Raw genomic sequence first — 22,516 nt, 5'->3', positions numbered from 1 at the left:
TGCATAATGAGCATATGTGTGGAGAGGATTAGCATTTGAGAGGGGTAGAAAGTACAAGTTCTGTGTAAGACAAATAAACATTGAGCTGGGAATCTAAATGGGCTGAGGGTCTCAACTGAATTTAAAAAAAAAAGAAATCACACTTTCTTACCCTCCAGTTAAGGGTGACTAATGTACCATCTGCTCCCAGCTTGGCACTCAAGCAAGAAAAAACAAGAGGAAGACTCGTGCATGTAGAGTGATCAGCTCCTAGGAGCTTGCCTACAAAAAGCATTGACTTTGATGGGCTTGTTCTTTACTTTTGTTCTGCACCACCAGCCTGGTACAGGACCACAGCGTGTGCCTGATGGGGGAAGCACAGACCCCACCCTGGCTCTTCTTCAATCTGAAATCCAGGGGGTCTCATTGTATTTAATACTTGAGCCAGGAACCGTGTACAGAGTCCAAATCAATAAAACTATCCTGGGACTCAGCATAAAGCTGCCTATGTGCACCAGCAAGGTACCTGAGCCAACTCTGAAGAAGCCACCTTGAGCTTTGGAGAATTAAGTTTATACTTTTCATGGCACTGTCACTCCTACCCAGGGTAGAGGTGGTGCCAAGGGTTGGACCAACATATTTGTCTGAACTACAATCTTCTTTCCTAGTTGTCCATGAGATGTTTTTCACAGTTTTTCAGCGGCAGTGAAGAGAAGTGGGCCATTATCCAATCTTGTGTTAGGCTGTGAGAACTTCTGATTACAGAAATAGCCTGTTACTTTGGGTAGTATCAGCTGCACACCAGCAAAAACACCAAACAGCCGGGAGCAGCAAGATGCTCTTGGGTAACAAGACTGCTGCTGTGGAAAATGTACCACTATGCTCAAATCAGCTTTTTCTCCTCCAGGAGGACAAACCAGGAGACACCATTCAAAATCAAGGTGGCAAACACCTCTTGTGGCTCCTCTGAGGCACAAAGGATAATATGGTACCAGTTATTTGTGGGATGCTCTGGAGAGGAGACCTAGGGGTTAGTGGCCTACTGCTTTATTTCCTGGAGATGACAGAATTTCTCCTACTTTCTTTTTTAAAGGGAATGAAAAACAACCAAATGTTGTAGTGAGGAATGGTGGTGGGTTAGAATATACTTCAACAAAAGTGAATCAGCCTATCTCTTACATATATTGATATATAAGTATAGGTGTCTATAAACTGGCACATGCCATATTATATGCATTACTGGATTTTATCTCTTCCCCAGAAAACCCTAAGTAAAAAACAACTTGATCAACTAAGGAAGAAAACATGTAGCCACAGCTTTTTAAGTTCGACTGTGGGACAATCCCAGGTGGGTCACTGGCTGTACTATGTTCAAAATACTTCCTGGGAAGACACCTATATATAGGTTGTATTTCCAGTGGTTATGGAACAATGTTGCCATGGAATAAAACTATCATTTATATTCTTTGGCAATATAACACTTGCAAGTAAGAAGAAAATTACTTTCTTTTAGGTTTAAGTACCATCAGTCTGTGACAGCCAAACCCAGCCTAAGCTGCTTTTCTTTTGAATGAAATGACATTATATAGAAAGTTGTCCTCAGCCTTGCTAGACATTAATGTCAATAAGCCATTGTTGCAATATGCCACTGGCTAGTGAGGACAATACTCATGTGAGGGTATTGTAGGAAACTTCCCTCTAATGTCTGAACATCATGGAAAAATATAAAAATTACTAGAGTACAGCAAAGTGCAGGAATGTAAGTAATTTTTTGCTCAGAAGAAAAACCTTTTAAAGAGCTGTGTTCAAGATGTAAGGGTTCATTTGGATTTGTTCAACCAGCACTAAAATGATTGCTTCTCCATAAAAAATATAAACAGGAGAAAAATGTAAAATTTTATCCTGCAGAGCAGTTAAACTAGTAATTTATTTTCATGATTATACTCAGTTTCTAGCTACATTTTTGAAAGAGTTATTAATATTTCTGAATATTATTTGTCTGTTGGTCTAAGGCTTTTTATAAAATCTTTAAGTTAATTGGGAACATAACCTACTTTTACTGTCTGTTATTCCAATGTATCTCAAAGCATTTTGTAAACATAATAAACCAGACAGAGCACTGATTTTACTTTTTTCTTCCTTCACCTCTGGGAGGAACTGAAAACAGTATTTGTTTAACAGAGCATGAACTACTAATGCCCAAACAACTTGCAAGCAGAAGAGAAGAATATTGCACTCAATTGCAACTGCTGGAGAGATTTAGGGACAGTATAGTTTTAAACTTGCTTCTGCCTTTGTGACCACTGATAACATCCTTACTGTGAGAGAAATTGCTTTTCAAAAGTACACTTCTCACTGAACACTAATAGATGCCTGCCTTCCTTCTTTGAAGGGTGAAAATCTCCCTTGACCTACTAATTTAGACAAGACAAATGAGCTGGGAGCAGCACTATAATCTGTTATGGTGATGGCATTTCATTTGGTGTAATTTAGTAGGTGTTTACTGGGTGGCTTTTAGTTTCCACAAGCTACTGTGCCACAAGTTGGTGGCACTTCTCCATGGGATGTGTAAGAATGACTCACCTACGACTGGCTTCACTCACTTGCAGGCAAAGGAGTAAATTGCTAACTTAGTAAGAGCCACCACAGACACAGGATCTTGAGAGTGTGGGAGGACAAGTGGGAGATGAATACAGCCATTTTAGGGGAAGAGTGACATAGGGAAAACATCAGGAGCAGAAGTTTTCTGTTTAAAGGTTTTTTTATTTGATGTAGAGCTGCCACATACATGAATTGTTTGTTTTGGTCTGTCAGCTCTCACACATTCAATGGAGTGGAAATGAGGATACTACTCTCATGAGTCTATTTGATGCTGTCTTAACTGTTCTACCTGGATCCAGTGCTTTCTGATGGCTGAACCATGAGAAAAAGAACCCTGGCTTTAGTCCTAATAGAGAGGTGAGCTCTGCCCATGGACCTCTGATTTGTGGCTAGGTTCTCCCTTAGGATCAAAATATTTTAGGTAATTGTTTAGCAATTTAAGAAGGACGTGTGATTTTTCATCAGATATAATTATCCATAAAGTACTAATATTAATTTTTTTAATATTTAGTAGCAAGAGTAGAAATTACATCACATTTTATTACTTAAGTACAATAAAATCTCAAGGCCTTTTTAATTTTGAAATTATATTAATAATGTACAATATATTAAAGCTTTGAACACTTTCATTAGTCTGAATGAAGTGTTTTCTGAAATGTCTAAGCAGATGTTCTCATATATTCCCAGAATTATTTTCCTAGGGAATCAAAGAGGGTTTGATTGAATAAAAAATATGTGTTTTATTCTTCCCCCCATCTTTTTGTCTGAAATTATGTATTGCCAGGAGGTGGCAAGCAGTTCTTACAGATGCTGCTAATAACAAAAATGAGACAAACTGTCCCCTGGTGAGTATCCACTTATGTTGGCAGTGCTACACCCGGAATGCATTTGGGTCTTTCTCATTATAGCTTGACATGTCTTTGATGTTCCTGATTGCATTGGTCTCCTGAAGCTTTTCTTTAATGCTCTCTAAGGAGGGATATTTCAGAATATATAAAAAAATCTTTAATCTTTTATCCTGACACTTCCACAGTCCAAACACACAGCACCCTTTGTCTCCTGAAATAAATGATTCTCTGAAGATTTCATGGTTAGAAAAGCTCTTGGTACTTTCTGTTTAACTATCAGCCTTATGGAAATGTGACACAATCTTCCACCCTTTCCCCCAGCCTCTCCCAGGAAGTGAGTGGCAATGGGCTCTGCCCCCACCTTACATCCTGCCTGAACTTCTAGCTACAAACTGTAATTCCTGTTAATTATTCAATGTGCTATGCAAATGTTTTCTCACAAATTGCCCTTTTCTTGGCTTAAAATTACACTTTGCTTGTCTCCCCTTCCACTGAACTTATCCACATTCAGATCCCTGAATACCAGTAGCCCTGGAAGAAAACACCAATGGGTTTAGGTGCCTTCTGCTGTGATATGGTGTTTCCTTTGGTCAGTCACTGTGGGCACATCCAGGTGGGATAAACCTTCCATCAATACTACTGCTCTTATGCTTCACAAAGGGAAGATGGCAGCATGATATGGGTGCAAAATATTAATTCTATGTATAGGAATTAGATACATGCCATATTCATTTATAAAAATAAACCCAGGTTGTACTCGGTTATTTTAGTATATGAACTACTCCTTTCTCACACATGCAGCTGAGTACTTTGAAGTCTTGTTTCTGATATAATGAAAGCCTAATCTAATTATTTACTATCACAATGTAGCCATATTTATTATACCACTTGCCTGCTTGTACTCAACGATGTCATGGTGACTCTGAATGTTTAGATTACCTTATAAATATAACTTTAAATGTAGCTTTGCTCAAGAGTGGAATCTTTCTACTTTTTAGTAATTAGTTTTTTTGGCTCCACAAACTTTTTCCAAAGTTTGAGGATGGTTGCTCAGGGTAATCAGAGTTAGTTTACAAATCACAAAAGATTACAGGAAAACAAACATGCATCTGAGTCCTGACGTCTTTCACTTCTGTATTTTGTGCTTGGCATTTTCAAAAGAGCAGAATGATTCATTAAAAAGGACTGATATTTGGTGTATGAAACAATGCCAGACCTAGTTTTTCTGTCCCCAAAGTCAGTGTGCATTTTTGGTTTTGTTACTGGCCTAATACTAGAAAAGGTGGCCACTATTCCTATTACATGGAGCTATTGGTGGCGTGGCTTCTGCAGATGTTCACAAGAATGAAGAGGTATGAATGTAAGTGTAGTGTAAGTGATGAATACTTCTATCTCCTCTGTAAACTCAAAATGTTTAATTTTATATCCAAAAAATTCAGCCACTGACCTATTCCAACACTGGGAAGCACAACTCTACATCCTGCTTGGCTCAGGTCTTAGTGCCACTGATACTCAGATGCCCTACTTCTTTTCATGTTCCTGGTCATTACTGATGATCAACTGTTTAGTTCCTTTAGGCTCATTATATCCATCTTCCATTGCATACTTTACCTAGATATTAAATGGAAGATGCCCTAAATATTTTTGCAGCAGACACAGTGTTCATAAAGTTCTTGCAAGAACCATTTAATGAGACTTTGAATGATCTTATCTCAGGTAAAATTCACTTTCATCACTTTTTCTGTTCTCTGCTTAGAGGTTTGTTAGAGAAGTGCTTTCATGTTCAGAGATCTAATTTTAGAATTATTGCAACACTGCAGAAAGAGCAGATTGTTAGTTATGCTTGGAAGACCAAATCTACAGAAGCTCAGGAGATGATCTTACTTGGTGATGGAGCTAAGGGAACAGAGAAAAAGGGAAAATTTAAACTTTGGTAAGGGAGGGCAAAACTTTATACTGTAAGGAAAAGAAGTTTAAAAATTCTTTAGAAAAATGGTGAATGTTTTCTTGAAAAAAGAAAGCCACACACATTGATTTGTGTTTGCTTTAATCTGTAGCAAGCGCTATGGATAAAAGCACTTTTCACTTTTTTATGTAATGTAGTCTTTAAGTATGGCTAAAAAAGAAACATGGGAAGCAACTGATCTGACTTGGAGGGTTCCTATTATTATTCTGCACTGGTTTTGATCCTACATTATTATAACCAGGGCATCATCAGTAAATCCCTTTCCCTGAGTTGGTTCTTTAATTATGGCACTGTTTCACCAGTATTTTACTGTCCTCACCACTTGAGATAATAATTTAATTGCCTTGCAGAGTCACAGGGAGAGGTGTCTCAGAAGATCTCTGGAAATAGATGTCTGCTCTTCTGTTGAACATGTACACAACCAATGCTGGGGAGTTCCTTACAGGAAACCCTTTGGAGGCTGTGGATCAAAGCTGAGTGGATGAGCACAGAGATCTACACCCATCACCCCATATCGGGTCCTTTTTAGAAAACACAGGCTACTGCAAGTAAGTGCCCTGACACCTTTCAGACTGACACAGGAGATAACTAATGAATTCAGAAACACTCCGACTTTCTGCCGCGGAGACCAGGTGGCCTGGATTGTCTGGGATGATCCTGGGGTGCTGCTTTAGCCCTTTCTTGGTTACTCTGCCATTGTTCACCCCTTAAATATAAATTGCATCCATAAACAATTCACTGTGATTTTGTAATAGTGCCTAAGCTCTGCATCATTTGGCTTTCTACAGCATCACTCTAACCTTACAACAGGGTTGAGACTTTGACACTGCCCTTACAACTTCAAGAATAAAAAAGGGTAAATTTTCTATGCAGGAAAAAGCTATCCAAAGCACAGGATGGGAGAGGGGAAAAAATATGGAGCCACACCTATAAGAAGGTTGTGTTTTAGAAACAGGTAAATTAATGTAGTAAATCAGTTTACTAATTTACTGTAATAGTCTTCTGGCTGCAAATCTTAAGGCCAGATGTTTATGGGTGCACAGTTTACCTCTAATTTCAACACCCAGTTTAGATTATTCCATAGATATGATTCTAATAAACAGTCCTATAAACTAAATACTCAAATCATTGTGATCATCAATCTGAGCAAACTTGGTGTGAAAGACTGAAATGCTGATGGTTAATGACTCAAACAATTGTCCATCTGCAAAAGCAACAGGTGCTTTGCTGAGGATGTGCAAGGTCACAGCCCAGGAGCAGAGCGGGTGTTTGTTTAGGGACAAGCTGTATTTTGAGCCAGATAAGAGAAGAAGCTGATAAGAAGCAGATCCTGTGAGGTGGGGTAATACTTTTTTGTCATGCCAATTTCCTCCCTTACACTACTGGTTCAACTGTAAAACCCTTCTGGGGAAAGTATCAGGACATTCAAATTATTCATCCCTTCTGATGGGGCATAACTGCCTCAACTACAATGATGTGAGAGACAGCTGTCATGCCTTAGAACAAACCAACCTTCCTTCCTTCCTTCCTTCCTTCCTTCCTTCCTTCCTTCCTTCCTTCCTTCCTTCCTTCCTTCCTTCCTTCCTTCCTTCCTTCCTTCCTTCCTTCCTTCCTTCCTTCCTTCCTTCCTTCCTTCCTTCCTTCCTTCCTTCCTTCCTTCCTTCCTTCCTTCCTTCCTTCCTTCCTTCCTTCCTTCCTTCCTTCCTTCCTTCCTTCCTTCCTTCCTTCCTTCCTTCCTTCCTTCCTTCCTTCCTTCCTTCCTTCCTTCCTTCCTTCCTTCCTTCCTTCCTTCCTTCCTTCCTTCCTTCCTTCCTTCCTTCCTTCCTTCCTTCCTTCCTTCCTTCCTTCCTTCCTTCCTTCCTTCCTTCCTTCCTTCCTTCCTTCCTTCCTTCCTTCCTTCCTTCCTTCCTTCCTTCCTTCCTTCCTTCCTTCCTTCCTTCCTTCCTTCCTTCCTTCCTTCCTTCCTTCCTTCCTTCCTTCCTTCCTTCCTCCCTCCCTCCCTCCCTCCCTCCCTCCCTCCCTCCCTCCCTCCCTCCCTCCCTCCCTCCCTCCCTCCCTCCCTCCTATATTTTCTTAAGTGATATTTTTATTCTTTTACACTGATATATTACTATAGGTAAAATAATAAAAATGGCTACATACCTGCTTTTAATTTCAACCAAATTGTTCTAAAATAAACCCTATATCTATTATATATTTATATTTATATATATATATATATTTATAAATACTGATCATTCAGTGTTCCCTCACTCTAATCCCCCCCAAGGGATCTATTAACAAGCACTGCAGATACCCTTGCCTCCAGGGACAGGTTGTAACACTTGGTAAATTAGATTTTTCCTTGAATCAGATTAATCCATCTGCATAAATGTTGCAGGATTACTAATACTGAAAGAGCTGAAGTGAAGAGCAGCAGCCTGCATGGGGCTTTTACCCTCCACAGGAAGCTCCTCACTCCTATGTCAATGTTGTAGCAATGTCTGTGGACAGCTTAAGTACCAGTCTTGAGTGATGCTGCTCCAGCCACACATTATCATTCAATAGGTCCTCCAGGTGGTTTGGTGCCCTTTTTGAAGTGCTGAGCATCTCACATATTTATCAGATCAGAGCTACTCAGGCAATGCTCATTCTGTCAACAAAGAAGGTTTTATTTTTTCTGTGTGGTCAGACAGCAGAGTAGAACTGGAGAAACCTCAGCAGTTCTCTCCCAGAGCCCTGCTGGAACTGGAAAAACTACACTGGAAGTTACTGTATAATTAAAAAAGATAATGACTTTCAAATTAGTTTTTATTAATAGAATTAAGCCACATTAAGTCATAAAAGGTGTTCATAAATATGTTAATAAAATGTGTGATATTAATGAAAAACATTCTGCAGAGACTGAATAATTTAAGAGTTGGATATTACACACATAATTAAAGTTAAATATTAAAATTATTAATTATCACAGATCAAATGGGCATTAACAGTAGGCATTGCATTCAGTCAGGTCAACAAATAGCTGTCATTATCAAAAGCATGTAGATAATAAATAAAATTTACTTAGTAAGTGAGGAATTCAGAGCATTTTAACTGTGTATGACATGATCCTAGAAAGCTGTTTCTGGTGGGCACTAGGATTCTCACTACAAGTGAGGGCAGGATCTTAAGCAAAACACTAGGTTTGAATTCAGTCACAAAGCTCATGAATAAGTCCTGTTCTGCTTAGGGTGGAAGCTGCAGAAGCAGTTTAGTGTCTCTTCAGAAAACTTTTCCAACTGGAGACCTTTAGGCAATGAAGACACAGAGCTGACTCTGGGACCACACCTGCTGTCAGGGCTGTTGTGGTACCTGATATCTTTGTTATGCTGAGACAAATTTATCTGAAAACTCCATCATGAGATGGAAGTGCATGAACAAATGAATTTTACATTTTAATATTCAGTTCCTAGTAAGTAAACACAAATCACGTGTTAAGCATTGGTTGGAGAGCCACAGTTACCTCATACTGTAAAAGTGAAAAAACAAAAACCCACATTTAATTTTCTGTTTTTTTTTTCCCCCCAAGCTAATAGTAAGAAGTTCTAAGAAATCTGACAGAAGCCATGACCTCTGCTAACCTTTCCCCGTGGCTGGGCCACAAAGCATCAGCCAGGAGTTGCACCATGGAATGGTGGAGCAAGGACAGAGGCAGGACCTCCATGTCCCTGTATGGACAGAGCTTGTCTTTGCCTCCCTAGTGGTTGGAATAACAGATTTTTGTGTCAGTCCCTGCGTGATTATTTACACTCATCATATTTCTGATGTCAGTGAGGAGAGATCATGAGAAGCCTTGTTAATTTAGTCTTGGGTATCACAGTTAGGCCACTGGCAAGGCTCTTTGACACAGGGATTGGGTGATATAAGAATATTCCTGTGTGCCTTCACAGTGTTCCCTTTGGAACAGTGGCAAGGACACCATCACAGACACGTTGGGAAGATAACAGAGTAAGAACAAGGTGTGGTGATGCAGTCTTGCTATTAATTGGGTTCTGTAGCAAATGAAAGGGACTGAGATGAGCAGCAGGAGAGAGATTTTCTGGGATATTACACTGCAACAGGAGAAGACTGGACTTGGTCCCAGGCAAACTGCAGAGACATGGTAATTGTTACTGAATTCCTATTTTACCCATTTATATGCATTATATGAGGAAAGATAAAACTGATGTTGTGGAGACAGAGGTACGGCTGCGTTCTCTCAGGTCTTGTATTTTGGATGCTTATCTTCCAGTATTGTCAACTGAATGGAAATACAGGGAGCCGTGAAAATAAATGTTAGAAAAAGATTTGTGGGTGGGGCTTGCCCCTGCTTTGGGAAGTCTGCTTGCCAGTTTATGTGAACCAAACCAGGGATAATATTTATGCTTCTGTAGTTTTGCTGTAATTATCTACACTTTACACCATATTAGTAAATCTACCCCAGAATACTTCATTAGAATAATTAAGCTTTAATTATAAGAGAACTTGCTCAACAACCTTATTAATAAATCTTTGCTCAGATGTGGGGGGACACTACCAATTTTGGTGTGTATTAGCAAGGCTCTGCTTTAGTAATAATACTGAGTAGTCAACTAGGAATTTTAATCTTTAAAGTGCTCCTCAAGCATTAAATAATTAATCTTCATAGCACTCCCATGAGATAGGTAAGTAAATATTACTGTCCCTGTTATACAGATGGGGGAAGCCTGGGTTAGACTATTCAACTAGACTGGCCTGAATCCACTGGGAGTGTAATTGCCAAAGCAATGTTTAGGACTCAGTATTTTTGAATTTAAAAAGTGAGGAAAAATTATGGCCCTCCTGGAAGCTCAAAGTCATTGCCACAAAACTCAAAGTGTCATGCCATGTATCCCTCTCTCTTTCAAGGCTATGTTTTCTATTTTTATATCAAGGAATAAAAAGTCTGCATATCTTTTGAAATAGAAATTTGCTATAAGACACAAATAACTATATGCACCCACTTATACATACACATCCACTGTTATTTAATAGAAGGATGTTCTACTTTTCTGCCAGCTGCTACATATTTATTAAATACTAAAGACATGTTTGTAAAACAGGTTTTAATATTCAATTTTGCCCTTGAATAGTTTTTACCCATAGCAATAAAACATTCTAGAACCTTTGGGAACCCATATTCAAATTGCCTGATGGTTTTAGACTAATTTTATTAACCAGTATATTGGTTCATTTAGTTAGTTGGGTTTTTTTTCTTTTTTTCTTTTTTTTTCTTTTTACACACCACAGGTTCCTGAAATTAAGTTGGTATTACTAGAAATAAGAAGATGGTATTGGAAATGCAGCAGGAATATGAATGAATGTTTGCAGTTCCAGCAAGGTGGTCACAGGCAGAAAGGGCAATTTTCCAAAATGACTATTGATTTTTGCACTCACATCAGATAAATGATATATAGGGTAGTTCAAGTTTCAAACAGCACCCAATCTTAGCTCTGGAGATTTACAAAATGAGCATTAAAAAAGGATGAACTGGATTATCTGATCAGTACTCTGAACAGATAGGAGTATCTGCCTTCAAAGTATAGGCCAAGATGCTTTAGCCATTTATTAGAGAAATGTAAAAGCTCCAGACATTCTAATAGAACTAGAAAAATCAGTTTGTAGCAGACTGCAAACTGAAGACTTCTGCAGGATATAACTATATTCAAACAATAACCTCACAGTATGAGCTCCCAATTTTTAATCTATTTTTTTTCAAATATAAGTGGAATGGTCACTAATAAGGGCTACCAAACCCATGGTGCAAGGAAGCACAGGCAGGTATCACTTGATCTGGAGGTACCTTTCAAACTGCCTGCATCTCTCCTGTGCTATATCTAAGTTCAAGTAAGCCTGCTGATCATCTTCCAGAAGTGATTATTTATACAAAAGTGAAAAATTCCTTGGGGTGAGATGAGATCTTATAACAGACTGCTCTATGATATTATGGTAGGGCCTCTCCTAAGGCATACTAGAATGGACAATTTATCTGCTCTGCATCAGGAAATTTGACTCCTTTCTCAGTGCTCTAATGAATGGTAGCACAGCCACATCAAAACAGGCTTGTTATGAAAATTTTCCCCTCCAAACTCTTTCATTAAAAACACCTGAAATTGAGATATTTTATAGTAAACACATTTTTATTTGACATGACACTGCTTTTTTATCAATCAAGTATTTCAGTTTTGGTGTTGACCAGAACTAAAATTCTTTTGATTTTCTGGATACACAGAGAAAAAAAATTCTGTTGCAAGGTTTCCTGCCAAATAAATTAGAGCCATTCACAGCTGGGTGACTCTGCAAAATAAACTTTAGCTATATTTATAGAATATTTACATTTCTACTTATTTCAGGAAAGAGACTTATTTCCTGTGTAGGTTTTTCTATAGAAGGAAAAATAAAGATGATGCCCAGAAAGTTGAGGTTATAAATATGTAGAGCTTGCATTGGAACTGCAGTTCATTGAGCTGAACACTGGGACTTGTAAAATGGCCTTAATGCCTGCCTGGATATCTAACCTCTCTGAGCTGTGTTTAATGAAGAGCAAAACAGAGGTAAGGTCATAATACAGGGAATGGTGGAATTAACATTTCTATATGATGTAGGAACTTTGTGGCTAGGGAGTCCCTGATGGTGACATACACACCTGAAATACATGGAAACATTTCCAAATAGCCTCCACTCTGCAGAGTCCAGTTCTGCAGCAGCAAAGCATATGGATGTGTCTGTGTTCAAAAAAATTTTATTTATAGACACAGACTGGAAATAAGCTCTAAATGGAAACACATTGTTTAGATTACTGGATCTGTATGCACAAGAGTGGTAACTTAAGCCCAGTTTAGTGCCTGGTTTTTGGCGGCAGGGATTTTGTGAGCATCACACTGGAGGAGCTACTTGAATCTCAAAGGCTGGAAGACGTCTCTGGGTATTTCCCTTTCCATTTCCAGTCTGTCTCCTTCAATGTGTGAGACTGTCCTTATAATTGTAGCAAATGCACTATATTGTGCAAAGTCATAAGCAGACAGAGCTGAATGCATCTGGACACTGCTGTGTTTTCTGTGATGACAGCAATCAATAGATTGGAAAATAGAAAAAGTAAGTTTTTCTTTTCCTTTGCTTTCCAGGTATCATATCTGAGCCCTGACTTTGTATTACAAATTAGGTGTATCTGAACAATCTGTGCAGTTGGATCTGATTCTATGAAGGAAATTGCTTGAAATCAAGAGCAAAGAGCTTTGTGTAAATTTAGCATAACCACAGGGTTTAATAAATGAGTATTGCCTTACAGCACATTTCAAAATGTGTTCAATTTTACATTTGTTATTTATTCAAGAGGCTGCACATAAATATTATTTGAAATCAGCACCCAACTTCCACCTTCATATTGTTAATATTTTTGCAAGCCAAGTGCCATAAAGAGGAGGGAAATTTTGGCTTAAATTCAAAGATCTACCTGAAAAGTCATATTCAGAAAACAAAATTTTGTCATGAGAAAAAATGGATATATAGCAGACCTTTGCACTAGCAGCAGTGTAACATGCAAAACTCATTATTTAGGATATTAAAATACATTTGTAGAATGCATAGCTGCTTTGATGTCTTAGATAATCAGTTATGAAAGAAAAACCATAGAAACTACTAAGTGAGCTAACATGTAAGAAAAAGTTGGAAAATACTCTATTAACAGTTGTGAGAAACAAAATGTATTAGAAAGATAATATACATGCAGAGTTTACAAACCGTGTCTTTAGGGTGGCCCAATAAGTAGAAATATGGGGACCCATGCTTGTCACTTTTCATGCACATGGAGAGACTGGAAGGTACCATTCCTAAAGGAAGGGGAGGAACAGCCTAGGACCAATCATTAGAATTAACAGAACCAGTGACATACAGACATTTTATTATTGTTAGAGCAGAGAATTCTTAGTAAGTTTAGAACAACTGAGTGAAAAGCTTATATGTAACAGGAAAGAAGTATTTCTGTAAAGATAAGACAAATAAGCATGCTGTAAGTCTAAATATTAGTGGATTATTGAAACTACTGTACATATATATTCAGGACATAGATTCACCTGGTCTATGGATATGTAGTACATCTTGAGGTGCTTCCTGAGGGAGTCATAACAAATCAAAAGCAAAGGGTTTAATGCATTTAAGAACTGTGCCAATTTATTTGTATGAAAAATCCTTGTATTGGTATCAACTCTGACATTTTTGGTTTTTTTTGCTGGGGTAGTGCTGAAGCAGGAGATGAGACTTTCTTCAAGGCCCTTCAAAAATGACTTATTGCTAAGTAATTTGTTGCTTTTATCTCTTAACCAGCAATTTGCATACGCTGAAACTTTAATCTTCCTTAAACAGCCCATACTGAACCCAAACCCTTGTTCTGTAAAATGTCCTATATGTAATGAGCCCATGGGGTGAGCTGTGTACACGCTTTGGCACTGTGTGAAGAAACAGAGAGTCTAAAAATACACAATGCAACCCCAGGACCTGTATGTGAATAAAGTCAAGAAAAGCAGGGGAAGAGAGGGAAAGAGACCGTCATTGTGTAGGTCCATAAAGCACCAGCCATCACCACACAATGCAGATCCCTTGCACTTCAAACCTCAGTGGTTCCAGTTCCCACAGCTCTGTGTATCTGTTAGTACCACAATGTGACCTAGAATGCTCCGGACCAGATCCAGATGTCCAAGATAGGGCAACGGAAAAATTGTCCAAATTCTTCATGTAAATAGGCTGGAGTTTCTAAAACTTATAACTTCCTGCAGGAGCTCTTAAGCAACTTAAAACTAAGTGAAACTTGATAGAAATCTTATATCAAACCTGACAAATGATTTTGTAGTCCTAAAAGTAGGAAGAGAAACAAATTGGTTTACTCCACATGCTCCTTACAGGTGAAATTCAGTGTTTTTGCTCCCTCTGCACAGAAAGCAATGGGGGCAGGGGGTTGTGCCTTGCTGGAGGGATGGAGTCCACCTATAGGTGCTAACCTGCCTCAGCCTTCTCCAACTTTACACCCTGTTGGCAGTCATTTGATTATAAGACTCATTGCTTTCAGAAACTTCTATGAACTTACATATTTTAATGTACTGTGAGTAATAAAATCTCCAGTCAGGAAAGGCCAGGAGCAGTAAGCCAGAAAAAACAAGCTGCCAGGACTTCTGGGACTAAGAGTGAAACACCACAGTCTTTCCTAGGGAACTTCCTCCAAAGACGTCTAGAGAAAAGACTAGATGTTGCCACAAAAAAATGTAGTTTTCTGGGGCTGATCAATCATTAGAGGTAACCTGCTTCTTGCAGAACTCACAGCTCAATAGAGAGACTGATTTGTCAGCTTTACTTCCTCTTGAACTTCACCATTTTGGGATTTTGTGAACAGTTTTCCTGCATTTTGCCTTTAAGGATGATGCTTCATCCCAGTGTTTGGCTATGTAAAGTACATGTCCTTTTCGTGGTGTTTCTATAGCTATGGCTAAAGCCTGGATTACATGAGCATCTGTAACGAGGCTCCCACAGTGTGAACAGACAGATTTTTAGAACTGCTGCACACCCAGTAGCTCCTGCTGAAGTCAGTAACCCCTTACCTAGGTGTACACACAGCAAATTAGGCAACCACTGCAATGAATACCTTGATCTGTCCCTTTATTCAAATTGGTTTTGATGCTGGTGGGGGAAGTGCTCAGTTCTGCAGTGATGACTCTGGGCTTCGTGTTCTGTGACATGAATGAAACCTCACACTCTCTGCAGCCAGACTTCCCAGGCATTAAGTGCTTTTTGGGATCAGGATTCCCAGCAGTACTTCTAGTCTTTCTTGCACATTAATATGATTTCTTAGTATGACTTGGTTCTCTGGAGAACTCAGCTGGCAGACTATTTCCTATGAAACATGATGCTGATGTTCTTTGGGTTTGGATGAGCTGTGATAATTCACCTCCTGTAGCAGCACAGTTCCTCGGGCTATCCTTATTCTCAGCAAACATGTTCTGAGATGCTGGGTGATAAAACACCTGTTTCCAACACTTCTTTTGTTGCACCCTGCTGTGAAATCAGCTATAGTTTTGAAGCATTAATCATGTCTGAGCTCCTTTGCTTACATTCTGATGGTAGTGTGCACTACAAGGGGATTTCTGCCTCTGATATAGTCTGTGATTTTTGGCATTTGTTTTCAAGCAAAATCAGCAGCCAGAATGGAAGTAAATGGTGGATTTGCATCACACGATTTCTTACCCTAGGTTTGAACAGTGCTTCAGCTCAGCCAGAATTTTCCAAGATTGGAAATGGACAGATTTCCAGGCAGTATAAACTGACATAACTCATTCAGGACATTTACACCCTCAAAGCAGCTTGTTCTTGCTTTCTTCACTAGGTGCTTTCTTCTTTTCAATGCACATTCTTTTCTTTCACAAATCACTTTCTTATTATTGATGAATTTTCCTTAACACAGCTTTTACTGGTGTCAATCACAGCATCATTTGGACACTGACATTTCTTGCACTTAAGTATGTACCACCATACTTTGTACTAGCAAAAACATTGCACTGCAGTTTAAAACACAAGGAAAATCAAGAAGTTGAAGACTGAAAACAAAAAGGTGATAGTCCTGGCTGGCTGGTTTAGGTAGCTCTATATAAATGTTCTCCTTTTTAGTGCTATGAATCTGAGTGTTTCTGCTGTTGGAAAGGTCTTTAATCATAGCATTACTAAACCTGACTTGGGAAGTCCCTGGCCATTTTGCCTGTCAGGGACTGAGAGACAATATCCAGGAGAGGACTCTGGTGCACTTGTGCTACTGTTCTGTTTATCCCAAGGCTTCTGCTGCACACCACCACTGCAGTTCCAATACTCTGTTCTCCAGCCCTGCATTTTTATACTCAACTAAGTACTATTTCCCACTGGTGCTCTCCACATCTGGACCCAGATGAGTATAAGAAATATTTCTGACATGTACTTGCTTAAAAAAACCCTGATTATTTTAGGAAAAAGAACTCCAATTAGTCTCATTACATCTCAGTTGTGGAAATCTGGTTGAAGGAAAAGGGAGCTACTAAATACTGACTAGTTTATCTGCTGTCCTCAGGACCACTTTGTCTTCAAGCCTGCTGTCACAATCTTCTCTGCATTCAGTTTTACATTATTTGGAAAAGATGTTTCTGGGGGTCTCTGACAGATGTTCTTCGCAGCATGATGACTTAACCTTGAGATTTGGCCTCCTTGAGATGTGGACTCCCATTTATATTTGGTTCTGTTAATTTCTGTTTTAACTTCCTAGGCAGGCTGCTGTTGGAATTTAGGTGCACCTTCTGCTTCTTCTTAGACTACTTCTTACACCTTTGGCAAATGGCCTAGGGAGGACTTAAATTATTTCAGTCAATTTCAACAGGCGTCTTATTTTGCTTCCATTCTGCCTCCAGACTGGATGCAACTCTAACACTTCTCTGCCTGCATAAGGCACAGACGCAGAACTGCAGATGTGCAGACGTTTTCCTTTGCTGTGATGCTTTCTGCAGGTTGTATGTACACTGTGAAGTAACTCCTGAACATTTTTACTCCTTTTTCAGTGCAGTACGAAAAAGGGGCTTTCAAGCACAGCTACTCCTCCTGTATGGAGCTGTGAGCTGGAGATGCAGCTTGGAAAATGGTCTGATTAAACAGCACTTCCTGGTAGCAATTTTTATTTCTCAGTAATCTGCATTTATAAACAACTAATGCTAAGTATTCCAAATGCCTTCCCAAATGGCGACCTTGGCTTTAAGCAACACTGTGAAGTCACCTTGTTGCTTTCTGTTAGCATTAGAAGCTGTGTCTGGATTTCTACTGTTTATATGTATTTTCTACTCATCATCTTCTGTAGAAGGGAAGACTTGTGCACATTTTGGGAGATTTGTTTTCCGAATTCAATGACACTTATATGGAAGTTGTTGGGGTTTTTTTTCTTTTTTTTTTTTGTTTAAATTTATTTTTTTAAATTTTGTTTCATTTTTATTTTTTACAGGAATAATGTAAAATTGTATAAGGTTATATAAATAATTGAAATTTATTTTGGATTTAAGTGCCATTTGGAACTGGGACCTTAAGAAATTCAGATCTGAAATGGGTCTGAACTGCAACTGATTCTTTGCTCCTCATAGCCTACCTTAGATCAAATTGTTTTCTGAGGAACCAGAGAACTGCTGGTATATAGTTCTGCTATTTGAGAAGGATTACTACCACTATATCAGTCCTGGACATTTGTTTGTTCTTTCATTAAAAATGATGCACCTCTCCCCATAAAACAGCTTTGGAGGTGACCTGAATTTCTGTTGGAGGTCTCTCTGAAAAGATTGCACACTAGTTAAAATTGATATTCAATATCTTAGTATCATTTTATCAGAGCCCCTGAAAGCCATTTCTGCTCTGCTTCTACTCACCAAAAGTATAAATCATTAATTTTATTACCAGATGAGTGGGTTATGGCCCATCTTTTCTGCCTTTATTCAGAAGCTCTTGAAAGTTGTAAAAAATGCAGCATACACTGTCCTGAGTATTGGCTTAGCCATAGAATTAGCTCTAGTTTAGAGAAGAAAACAGTGCAATTACCATGTGTATTGACAGGTGGGAAAGAACTGACTTTCATTGCAATTGACTTTGACAGAGGTATTGAATTTATGTTGGCAACAAAGGCTCACCTGAACCTATAGTTAAGCCTAAGTATTTGAATTTTTATGTGATTGTAATTTCTGATTCTAATGGGAAAGCATTCTGGAACTTCAAAACTAAAAGAGTTTAATAGAGTTTTGGACTTCCTAGCATAAAGAAGTTAAGGACTTTTCATTAAAAAAATAGCCCTTCTCCTAAGAGATTTAAGGCCCAGAGGTGCACATCATAGAACTTACATAAATATAGGAAATTGTTACACCATGCTATAAAGTAAGCCCTGATTTCAGTTTTCAAAAAAACTCTTTGTCTTTGAAATTTCCTTCAGATAATTTATTTTTATTTTTTTGTCATTTCAGTTATGAAATAAGGTTTCTATATTGTCTAAATGACTCACACTTTTTTAAATACTTAAAATGTCCCAGAAGTCCCTCTGAAACAAAATATAAGAAGAATAGATCCTGTTTTCTCACCACAATGAGCAAAATCTCATGTTTTAAATTCAGAATTGGCTTCTAATTGATCAGCCATCAGAGAGAATACAATGGGTGAAGTAGTCAAAGAAAGGAGTACGTTCTTGATAATGCTTAGTTTCAGCCTGAGCCACTCAATTGCATGGCAACAAGATCATCTGCTGTGACCCAAAATGTGCAGAGAAGTACCAATAAGGAAGAAATTCCAATAAAGGAAGAAAATGAGAGTTTATGGGCAAATCAGCAACTCCCAGCACTCAGAGATGTTCCCTCGGAGGTTTGTAGTGCTTCCTCAAATGCACATCTTAAAAACCACTGCCTGTGTCGGGAGGGCAGCAGATGACAGAGATGTACACACGTGTGAGTAAGTCCATCTCTACACAGGTAAGCACTTACGATACTTAATGTGCTCCAGGAAATTATAATATATAAATATCTGCAACTGCTACTTAATTCAAAAACAATATAATTAATTTATATAGAGTCATGCACATATAAAAATGTAAAGATGAAAACCCACCATATTCTGGGACCTGGCCTGTTCCACGTTTCAACAACAGTCGCACTCTCCTGCCACCAGACTTGATTAGCTCTATTGCTCTGGCATGTGTCATGTCCCTTGTGCTTTCTCCATTGATTTCAATTATTTGATCTCCTACCTGTCAGGTAAGAAGAATATTGAGTCAGACAGAATTGCAGTAAAATGAGTGTTTCAGGAAGAGACATATTCAATGGATCACAGGTTACTTGAATGACAGACAGACACATCAAGGTAAATTTGTTCCTGTCTATGTGAGGAATATTACTGGCAGATCAAATAACCTCCAAAGTGGATTCTGAATATGGTGTATCAAATGCTTCTTGTCTTCTGCTGAAATCAGCGTAATGCCTTTGTAACTTGCTCACATCTTCTGTGTGTAAGAGGCTTTGTTGAATTGCTTGATATGGTGGAATCACCGGAACATTATCCGTGCTACTCTGTAACATGCAGTGTTGTGTGAGCCTGCGAACTTTGTCCCACTTGCTGTTTTCATAGGGAAAAGAGGTTCAAAGCACAAATATAAATTTCCATAATTTGAATTTCCAAACCTTGGTAGTAAAGTTTCACACCAAATGACGAGTTGTTATGAAGCACACTATTAAACAAAGAAAGGTTAGTGCTATGACACAGGACAAGGAGGTTTGCTGGAGTTCAAAGAGCATACTTTGAACTATTTACCACAGGATCTTTTTGCTGTGAGTAAGCACAGCCTGTTGCTGAACTGTCTAGTTAGAGCAGCTGACTCCAGGGTTCTGATTATGGATTTGTGCCACTCATCTCCTGGCCAGCTTTCCAGTCAGAGTTGGCTTCATTATTGTTTTTCTGCTCTATTTCTACAGCAGTTAAATGTGCCACTGATGTCTGCATCTCCCACCCACCCTTATTTCCCTGACTTTGCTTCCAGCCTGCATGTTTTGGTTTTGGCTGGCTTTCCACGGGGAAACCTTCTCCTTTGGTAGGGGAGCGGCTGCCTTCTGCTGTGCCTGGTCAGCGCAGCAGAGAGCACATGAGGGAGCAGCGCTGCACAGCCTGTTGAGATACCCCTTTGAGAGAGCCTTGAGCAAGCAACACAGCGAGGTGACACCTGAGCCTCCTGTTGGCAGCACCACAGCCTTTGGAATTCGTGTCTTGCAGAAGCCTCCCAGCCCCCTTGGAAGGGCAGCCTTAGTGACACCCAGAAGGAGGGATGATCTCCTGGCTCTGGTAGAGGCGCAGGTCCAGGTGGTGGGCAGCCAAGAGTAGGGCATGAGGGTGAGAGCTGAGTGGGTCAGCACATTCATCTGTCAGTGCCAGAGGAGCACATTAGTTCAGCAGGATCTTACTGCCTCAGTGTGCGCCTACAGCTTCCTCATTACACTACAACAACAATGCCTACACATCCTAGAGCGGAGAATATACAGACTTCAAGGTGACGCGCACTTTCTTTCCCTCTTACATGACTATCTTCACAAAACCAGCTCTTAGCTGGCCTTGGACATTGAAATATCTTCTGTTTTGTATATTTTCTTTGCTACAACTGTGCTTCTGTCGGCTAAAAGTGTAATCCTTCAGAGGTTTTCCTTCTTTCCTGAGTTTGAAATATAGTATTTACCAAATAAATGTGCACAATATGAAATGTCAACATAACTCCTAACATCAAAGAAAATTGGGAAAGATGTCAAGAAATTATCTAGTCCTTACTCTTGCTCAGAGACAGAAAGAATGTTAGTAGAAGTACTGTGGCAGTGTTTCTCAATGGGAATTAATAGAATTCATACTTTGTCATTAGGAGCTGCATCCTGCCAGGATCCTGTATATGATCTATGCCGGTACTTTGCATAACTAAAAAGCCATTGATCCAAATAAAACCTATTAGCCTTGCTATCACACTTTGTAAATGCTGCAGAATTAACAGTGGAGGGGGGAAAAAAATCAGAATTTTTTTTTGCAGGATTATTTTTGCAGTGCAAATTTTTTCCTGAGCCAATTTTCTCTCTTATAAAGAATGCATTTGGTTGTACTATGCAGTGTAAAATTTGAAATATTTCTGATGGTCTTCAGGCCACACTGACAAACAAAACAGGTGCTCTCTGTCTCATGGTGAGATCTCCCCCAGGTCTGGCCATACAGGGCTCTCTGCATCCCCCTGACTTTTGGAGAATGCAGTTGGTGCATACACTTGGAGCAAAAAGATAAAATCTATGTTACCACTACTGTAATACAGACAGTAGACAGATTAGTAGCATCTCCATAAGGATATTAGTTAGGTCAAATACAGACAAAATTCAGTGATTTTGGGAAAACCTCCTTCTAAATGTCATGAAACAATTAAACCTCATAGAAATCCTGTAAAAGTGAAGTCAGATTTTCAGAAGGCTTAAGGACAGCTCTTTTTTTTTTTTTTTTTATGCTACATTGCCTGGGTAGACCATATTTTGCAGAAGGTATTTAAAATGTTCTTGTTAGCATGTCATGAGAGATTAGATCAAATGAAAGAGGTGTTTTTCAACACTCCTTGATGAATACCTTTTAAAATTAGTACTGAAAGCTGCATATAGAATGTACAGTCCTTCAAATAAAATCTTCTGCACTCCAGAGCAGAAAGACAGAAAGATTTTAATACAGAGTTTAATATGTAAAAAGGTTAAGTTAATGTCACATTTTCCCCTTGCTGTTTGCCTTCATTCTGTTTTCACTGGTCACTATGCAGGAACTATCTTTGTATTACTGTAACCTTTTCTGTATTTCTCTGAATTTGAATTTTTTTTCTTTGTAGCTAGCACATAGCTCATTTGGTATTTTCTTTCACTATAAAATATTGTAGTTGATTTGATATTTTCTTTTCTTATAAAATGTTATGTGCAAATAACTTGAGAAAGCTTAAAAAAAAAGGGCTAGCATCTTGGTTATGTGGCTGAAGGAGGGGAGAGAAACAAGTTTGCAAAAATTAGGCACTCCGAAATCTACATCAGAAAGGGTGAGACCAGAGGTATAATGAACAGTTGCAGGAGCAGTGGGTTAATTGTGTTCCCTGCTTTTGTGTCTTATGGCTGATGTACAGCTGAATTATACTGCGTTTGCAGCACAACCCTAGCTCTGATTAGATGAGAAAACAACAAGGAAGAGAAATATTGTCAACACTCTTCAAGAAAAGCTTCAATTAGACTTTACACTCATGTCTGGAAATCCATACGAAAGAGAAAAACTTGGCTGAGGAGTGCTTCCTCATGTGTCAGTAAGGTACAGTTCTTGTTTTTTTCCTGCAGTTAAACCTTGATAACCTTCCCTTCCTTTCCCTCCATGATGTAGATTTTCTTATGGCTGATACGGGAGGAAAGCCTGATGAGTGTTTTCTCTTTGTCCAGGCATTCAAACATGCTTTCTCCCTCAACTTTTCTACTGTGGAATCACTTTTTAGATTTGTGGAGTTATTTCTGTCTTTTCTAAATCCAGTGATTTTCAAAGAGGATCTTAG

At 38.9% G+C, this 22,516-nt stretch overlaps 1 protein-coding gene across 2 annotated transcripts in view; it reads right to left on the bottom strand.

Annotated features, from left to right (window-relative positions):
- The window catches only part of LOC131591889 (membrane-associated guanylate kinase, WW and PDZ domain-containing protein 2), a 706,821-nt gene that overhangs the window by 4,587 nt on the left and 679,718 nt on the right, over positions 1–22,516 (bottom strand). For both annotated transcript variants that reach the window (XM_058862997.1, XM_058862998.1), the window contains one exon: positions 19,042–19,180. In XM_058862997.1, the coding sequence (XP_058718980.1) occupies positions 19,042–19,180 (139 nt within the window). The remainder of the gene's footprint in view (positions 1–19,041; positions 19,181–22,516) is intronic.

Source organism: Poecile atricapillus, chromosome W, assembly GCF_030490865.1.
Source record: "Poecile atricapillus isolate bPoeAtr1 chromosome W, bPoeAtr1.hap1, whole genome shotgun sequence".
NCBI classification, from domain to species: Eukaryota; Metazoa; Chordata; class Aves; order Passeriformes; family Paridae; genus Poecile; species Poecile atricapillus.
Note: the sequence above shows the minus strand (reverse complement) of the source record. Positions and strands in the feature narration are given on the sequence as shown.